This window comes from Triticum aestivum, chromosome 4B, assembly GCF_018294505.1.
Source record: "Triticum aestivum cultivar Chinese Spring chromosome 4B, IWGSC CS RefSeq v2.1, whole genome shotgun sequence".
NCBI classification, from domain to species: domain Eukaryota; kingdom Viridiplantae; phylum Streptophyta; class Magnoliopsida; order Poales; family Poaceae; genus Triticum; species Triticum aestivum.
In genome coordinates this window covers 660,513,726-660,521,008 of record NC_057804.1, presented here as the reverse complement: position 1 = coordinate 660,521,008, position 7,283 = coordinate 660,513,726, and the positions used below count along the sequence as shown (strand labels likewise).

Below are 7,283 nucleotides of genomic sequence, written 5' to 3'. Positions count from 1 at the left end.
CTCTCTCTCTCTCTCTCTCTCGCTTTTTTGGCGCATGCAATAAGAAATTTACGGTTCCTGCATGTAATATTTTAGCTTCCTTTTGGGTCAAAAGTCTTGTAGGTTCAATTGACGGTTGCTTTAATGGAAATTTGGTGAGGTGGTTTGTTTTATCAAAATACTTATGATAACTATTCTTGTTTTTCTTAAGTTGAGAACTCGTTTTTGAAACTGGGCACACTGGAGACCAAATTACAAAAATTAGCTCCAACACACATATAGAAAACATGCATAAATATACAAAAGAAAATATTATTACCGCCCCCCCCCAAATTTAATATTTTTGAGCTATTTCTTTGTAACAAGCACGCCATAGAAACATTTTGTCACAAAACGGACTTGGGCCGCTTGTCTGAACGATACATGGTGTTGAGGAAATCATCATACAAGATGATCAAAGAAAGCATGGCAAACCAAGCCAAACACGCTAACAGCACCGGAAGTGCCCAATTAGATGACTCCAGCGTGCCATCAAGAGGAAGCACAAGAGAGGCTGGACCATCTGAACACTCAACCAGGACCGACGATGACATTCACCCACTCACCACCTAGAAGAAAACAATGGACTTTGTCGCTCCGACACCACCCAACTGCTGCTAGAGAGGACCTTCTTCCTAAACCAAGGAGCGTTGACCGTACCAGTGATCGATGATGAAAGGAGGACATTGTTGCGCGTACATGATAGGTGCAAGCAATACAGTGAATCACCAGATTTGAGGTACGGTCGATTGGATCGCCATACCATTCTGAACACGCCACTGTGACTGAAAGGCGACTACATTCACCGATGACGAACCCAAGAGGGTCACGGCGCAATGCACCCCCCCCCCCCCGAAATGAATATTATTGGAGTCGTTTCTTTGTAACAAGCCTATCATAGAAGCATTTTATCACAAAACGGTCTACGACCGCTTGGCTGAACGATACATGGTGTTGAGGAAATCATCATACAAGATGATCAAAGAACGCCAAACATGCTAACAGCACTGGAAGTGCCCAATTAGACGCCTCCAACATGCGGCCGAGAGGAAGCACAAGAGAGGCTGGACCACCTGAAGACTCAACTAGGACCGATGACGATATTCAACCACAGGCCACCTTGAAGAAAACACTGGACTTTGTCACATCGACACCACCCAACTGTTGCTAGAGAGGACCCTCTTCCTAAACCAAGGAGCGTTGACTGTACCAGCGAGCAAAGATGATGAAAGGAGGACATTGTTGCGTGTAAAAGATAGGTGCAAGCAATACAGTGAGTCTCCAGATTTGAGGTAGGGACGATTGGATCGCCATACCATTCTGAACACGGCACCTCGACTGAAAGGCGACTACACTCATCAATGACGAACCCGTGAGGGTCATGACGCATTGCACCACCACCACCGCATCCACTGGGGGGACAAGGGTTTTCACCCTGAGATAGGAGGGGTGGAGAACAATGGCGAGGACCCCAAGAGGGACGTGACTGCCAAGACATCGCCTCCAACAGTGTTGAGACGCCGAACTTTTGCTTGGACCGCCCTGCACCCTTGCCACACGTCCAGCCTGCCATCTAGGGCCATCGCCTTAACATACAACATCCCAAACCCATGCCTCGCCACCAAGCTGTTGGTACGAGGTCACTGGAGAAAGACATCAAACCATAGTGAGGTTTGAGCTGGCCCAAGTTCTGGTCGGGCCTAAGACCGCCAACAAACCCACCTGACCATTCCCGATGGGTGCATGGAGTACCTCACCTGTGGTGAAACCTCACCCTTGAGAGGCTATGGGCAACCACATCCCGTCTGACTGCAATCACCCCTCACAAGTCAACGATCATGATGCAACCTGATGTGGGAGAGCACCGGCTCCAGGCAGACTTCCTTGATCCACGCACGAACCAAGTGAACCATGACCCCACTAGACATGCGACAAAATGTCAGGTCAGCGGCCCACCTCCGGAGGCAGGGATAGCAGTGGTGGTGGTGTGAGGTGCTAGGGTTAGCCCACAAAGACCAGGGGGTGGAGCGGAGAGAAGGGACATCCCATTGCCGCCTGCCATCGCCCGGGGCTTTGCTCGGTGTGGTGCCGATCGATGGCTACCAGGGAGGCGGAGAGTGTGTAGGTCTAGGGCGGGTGGCGGAGATAGGCTCTCATGTTGCCCACCAGGATGATGTTGGGGCATGTCTTCTTCTTTCGGTCATTTTATTTGTCTGATGGAAACAACTTTTTTGTATCAAAACGACACACACACACACACACCTCCAAGAAATTAATTAGTTATGATTGACCACCTTGCCCAGTCATTGGGTGTGTTGTTTACTCTAACAAAAGAGGCATGCGAGGTGTGTCATGAGCTTACTCAAGAAAGGCCGACTAGATTGTCAGATTTTTCCATTGAAATGATGATGATAAACCTCTTAGCAAGAGGACGTTAACTACTCCTACTAAGATCACACGAATTGTCTCTGCTCCCTATCGTCATTGTTATGCGTGCGTGGATTAATGTAATTAATCATTTTGAGAAAATTTTGACCAAGTAAATATCTTATTGATGTGATGCTAACAGGGGCTGCTACATATAATAGTTATGTATTAGTTGCATTCATGCATGGAATGACGCACCTCGTTTTCTTCCTCATTGACACAGTGCGTTAACTACAACGTCATCTTCCAACCTAATATTTTGTATATCACTAGGTGACTCATATTGCAAAGTTTATCTGTTTATTTTTCCTTTGGTTTTGGAGGACGGTAAGATATTCCATTATATCTCTAACCATGCTTTTTAATAATATGTATGTTAAGCTGCCAACACACATCTATCAATGTATAATTATCTGTATGTTATTTTTATCCCATGTCATATTTTGTGCACATTATTGTTCATGACAAATCCGGTGACAAATATATAGTTTGCTTATGTTAGTGGTCACAGCTTGAAAAGCTTGATTGCACGCATTCTGTAGCAGCTGAAAAGAAGCGAGGGATTAGATAAAGCTAAGCAGGTGACTTTGTCTAGGTAGAAAACGATCGCTTTACTTCACTTGGCTTTTATGAGCTGCTCTTTAACATTGTGAGGACCACTTCTAACCATGCCCAAGTATATGATATCTAATAAACTGTGTTGATGGGTGGTGAATTTTCATGGAACCAGCCCTGCACCGGCAAAACTATTGTAGATATCTGAGTCCCAAAAACAATTATTATTTGAGTTGTTTCTTTATAAGATACTTGTGATAGAAGCAATTAAATCATCTGATGGAAACTTCTTTCTACACTAAAACTGCAAACACACACCTCCAAGAAATTAATCTGTTTATGAGTGGTCGCCTTGCCTATTCTTGTCATTGGATGTACTCCTTCCATAAAGAAATATAAGAGCGATTAGATCACTACTTTAGTGGTCTAAAAGCTCTTATATTTCTTTACAGAGGGAGTACCATTTACTCTAGTAAAAGAAGCTGGTGAGGTCTGGTGCCATGAACCTAGTCAGGAAGGCTAACCAGATTGTTAGATTAATACACTGAACTGGTCATGCGTGATAAAACACTTTGCAAGAAGATGTTAACTAGTCTTGCTAAGATCATACAGAAACTTCCTGCTCTCCCTCGTCATGGCATTTGTATCAGCTCTCCTTTTGGTTGGGCACTTTGTCCATTAATGTCGTCGCTTCTTCCTGCAAGTACTCAACCACTTCGAGAGACATGTGACCAAGTAAATATCTGACTGACATGATGATAACGTACATGGGCTGCTACAAATCTGCTAACTACTCTATCGTTCTGTGTTGCTGGATTTGACGGAAAATCAATTGGCAAATATATAACTTCATAGTTTGAAAAGGTCGATTGCAGACATGATTCTGTATCAACTTCGGAACAGAACAGGAGTAGTAGTCACTCCATATGTCTTTAGAAGTCATGCGCCCATGAATCAAGCCTACGCGTGAGTAGGTGACTTCATCTATGTCGGCATCGAGCTAGAAAACGATTGATTGCCTTACATGACTTGGCTTCTCAATTGCTCTTTGACTGGTTTCGTCCACACCGATTCCGACTGTGACCAAGTATATGATATCTAATTAAACTAGTGCCCGATGTTTCTTGTCTTAAAGATCTTTTCCTTAATAGTGATGGGTGGTGAATGTTCCTGGAATCGGCCTTACATGCATTGTGGCGACTCACGTGAGATGGTGAAACATTCATAATTAGTAGTCGGCCGTACACATCACCATAGAGTAGCTTTATATGGCTGTTTAAGCTGCCTTGCTTCTTTGAAGGGAAAACGTGTCTTAAATGGGAACTTGTAAAGTGTATGCAGTAGTTTAATTAGCAGCAAGGGACCAGTTCAATTGGTTGGTTGCTTTCACTTGACTAAGTCTATTATTGCTTACGATTTTAGGCGCGGCTCGCGCAGCTATATAAACTCATACATCCCCTACATGTTGAAACCATCACTCACGCCACAACCACAAACAGAAACACAAGAGAGAGAGAGAGAGAGAGAGAGAGAGAGAGAGAGAGAGAGAGAGAGAGAGAGAAGAAAATCAGATGGCATCCTCCTCTTCCATCCTTCTCCTTGCTGCTCTTCTTGCCTTGGTCTCATGCCAGGCCACTGCCTCCGACCCTAGCCCCCTCCAGGACTTTTGTGTCGCCGACATGAATTCACCAGGTACTATCCTGTTTCTCATCCCGTTCTCACCAAATAAATATGCTGAAATGAATTTCTAGAAATTATATGCAAGTCAGAAACAACTTCGTAAGATCTGAGCTTACATGTCACATCTCCTCTATGCACCAGTTCGTGTCAATGGGTTTGTTTGCAAGAACCCAATGGAGGTCAACGCTGATGACTTCTTCAAGGCAGCCGCTCTCGACAAGCCTAGGGTGACCAACAAGGTTGGATCCAACGTCACCTTGATCAACGTCATGCAGATTGCTGGACTCAACACACTCGGCATCTCAATTGCGCGCATCGACTATGCTCCCTTGGGTCAGAACCCACCACATACGCACCCTCGCGCCACTGAGATCCTCACGGTACTCGAGGGGACACTGTACGTTGGCTTTGTCACATCCAACCAGCCCGCCCCAAACAGAAACAAGTTCCTCTCCAAGGTGCTCAACAAAGGTGATGTGTTTGTCTTCCCCGTGGGGCTCATCCACTTCCAATTCAACCCCAACCCACACAAGCCCGCCGTTGCAATTGCCGCACTTAGCAGCCAGAACCCTGGGGCTATCACAATTGCCAACGCGGTGTTTGGGTCAGACCCACAAATATCCGATGATGTTCTTGCCAAGGCGTTTCAGGTGGAAAAGAATACAATAGACTGGCTCCAGGCCCAGTTCTGGGAGAACAACCACAACTAAGTCAGACCTTTGTTAATTACTTGAAAGATCAGTGCACAAATTAAGGACATGGCTGAGTTCCTAGATATGCATCTTAATCTATAAAATAAATGGAACGTACATCATGCCATTTGTGTGTCTGTAATGAGTGAATGTATATCTACCTTCTGGATAATTGACAATATCATTTTTTATGATAATGATGTGATGTTATATGCTGTTTTGGTTCAAATGTGATGAATGCGATGGTTGGAGTCCGATTGTGCTCATGATTGAAATATGGAAGTCGTATGTGCAAAAGTTGGTTGCTTGAGTCGTAGTTCTTGTCTCTCGCTTTCTGTTTCATGAAATAAGTAATTTATGATTCCCGTATGTAATGTTTTAGCTTCCTTTTAGTTCAAAACTAATGTAAGCTTTATTGACGGTTGCTTGAATGGAAATCAATGAAGTGACTCGTTTATCAAAAAACTTACGAGCATTATTTTTGTTTGCCTTAAGTTGAGAACTAGAAATACGATTTTTACTAATTTATAGAAACTGGGCTCACCAGAGACCAGGTTCCAAAAATCAGCTCGAACATACATATAGAAAACATGAAAAAATATAGAAAAGAAAGGATTATTACCCCCCCCCCCCAAATGGTTATTATTTGCGTTGTTAGCTTGTCAGTGAAGAATTTTATCATGAAACGGACTTCTACCCGCTTCATAAATAAAGTCCAATGACCGAACGATACATGGTGTCGAGGAAACTGTCATACAAGATGATCAAAGAAAGCATGACAAAACAAGAAAAACACGCTAACAATCACCGGAAGTGCACAATTAGACGCCTCCAGTATGGCACCGAAAGAAAGGACATGAGAGGTTGGACAACCTCAAGACTCAACCAGGTCCGCCGTCGACATTCAACCATGCACCACCTGAAAGAAAACACTGGACTTCGTCACACCGTCACCACCCAATTACTCTTAGAGAGGACCCTCTGCCTAAAACAAGGAGCATTGACCATACTATCGAGCATACATGATGAAAGGATGTCATTGTTGCATGTACATGATAGGTGCAAGCAATACCGTTCGTCACCAAAGTAGAGGTAGGGTCGATTGGATCACCATAACACTCCAAACATGCCACCGTGTTTGGAAGACAAATGCACTCACCGGTAAAGCCCCCAAGAGGGTCATGACACAATGGGTCGCCACCACCATGTCCACCAGGGCGGACAAGAATTTTCACCCTGAGCTCGAAGGGTGGGAGAGCCATGGCGACGAGCCAAAAGGGACATAACTACCAAGACATCGCTGCCACCAGCGTCGAGATGTCGAGCTTTTGTTTGGACCGTCCTGCACACCTCACCAAGGGGACTCGGGCAACCAGATCTACCATGACGGGCCGAGGACTCCAGATCTAGATCAGGGCTTGGCCACCATAGATGATGACAAGTTTGCCACGACCACCTGCCACGACACCCCTTGCAAGCCCTGTAGCCAAGGGACAATGCAAACTACACTTCTACACTGTTCGCAGGAGACCCAGACATGCAACCTGCCATCTAGGGCCACCACCTCAACTTCCGACACCTCAAACCCATGCACCGCCACAAAGCCGTTGGTACAAGGTCACCGGAGAAAGCCATCAATCCCTAGCGAGGCTAAACATGGCTTAGGCATTGGATGTACTGTTTACTCTAACAAAAGAAGCAGGTGAGGTGTGTCCCGAGCAATGTTTTTAATAGCGGGCTATGCCAAATAGAGGCGGACCTCCAATTCAGCTATAGTGGGCTACATCGGGCTATTTGTACATGAGACCATTTAGCGGCACCCTGCTGAAAAGACTATAGCCGGCTATTTAAACTATGGCCCTGAGCCTAATAAAGAAAGGCCGCTTTAGTGCTACAACTTGTGCCCCCCCC

At 45.2% G+C, this 7,283-nt stretch overlaps 1 protein-coding gene across 1 annotated transcript; it reads left to right on the top strand.

The window, feature by feature from the left end:
• The first annotated feature begins 4,487 nt into the window (after window positions 1-4,487).
• On the top strand, window positions 4,488-5,569 carry LOC123089723 (germin-like protein 8-5). The gene is made up of 2 exons (XM_044511316.1): window positions 4,488-4,692; window positions 4,822-5,569. The coding sequence occupies exons 1-2, from the start codon at window positions 4,572-4,574 to the stop codon at window positions 5,388-5,390; spliced, it is 690 nt and encodes a 229-aa protein (XP_044367251.1). The 5' UTR covers window positions 4,488-4,571; the 3' UTR covers window positions 5,391-5,569.
• The last annotated feature ends 1,714 nt before the right edge of the window (window positions 5,570-7,283 follow it).

Excerpts from the sequence above, each read along its gene's own strand:
- LOC123089723 (XM_044511316.1), top strand. The coding sequence starts at position 4,572 with ATGGCATCCTCCTCTTCCATCCTTCTCCTTGCTGCTCTTCTTGCCTTG. Across the intron at positions 4,693-4,821 it reads CGCCGACATGAATTCACCAG|TTCGTGTCAATGGGTTTGTT; the intron begins GTACTATCCTGT and ends TCTATGCACCAG.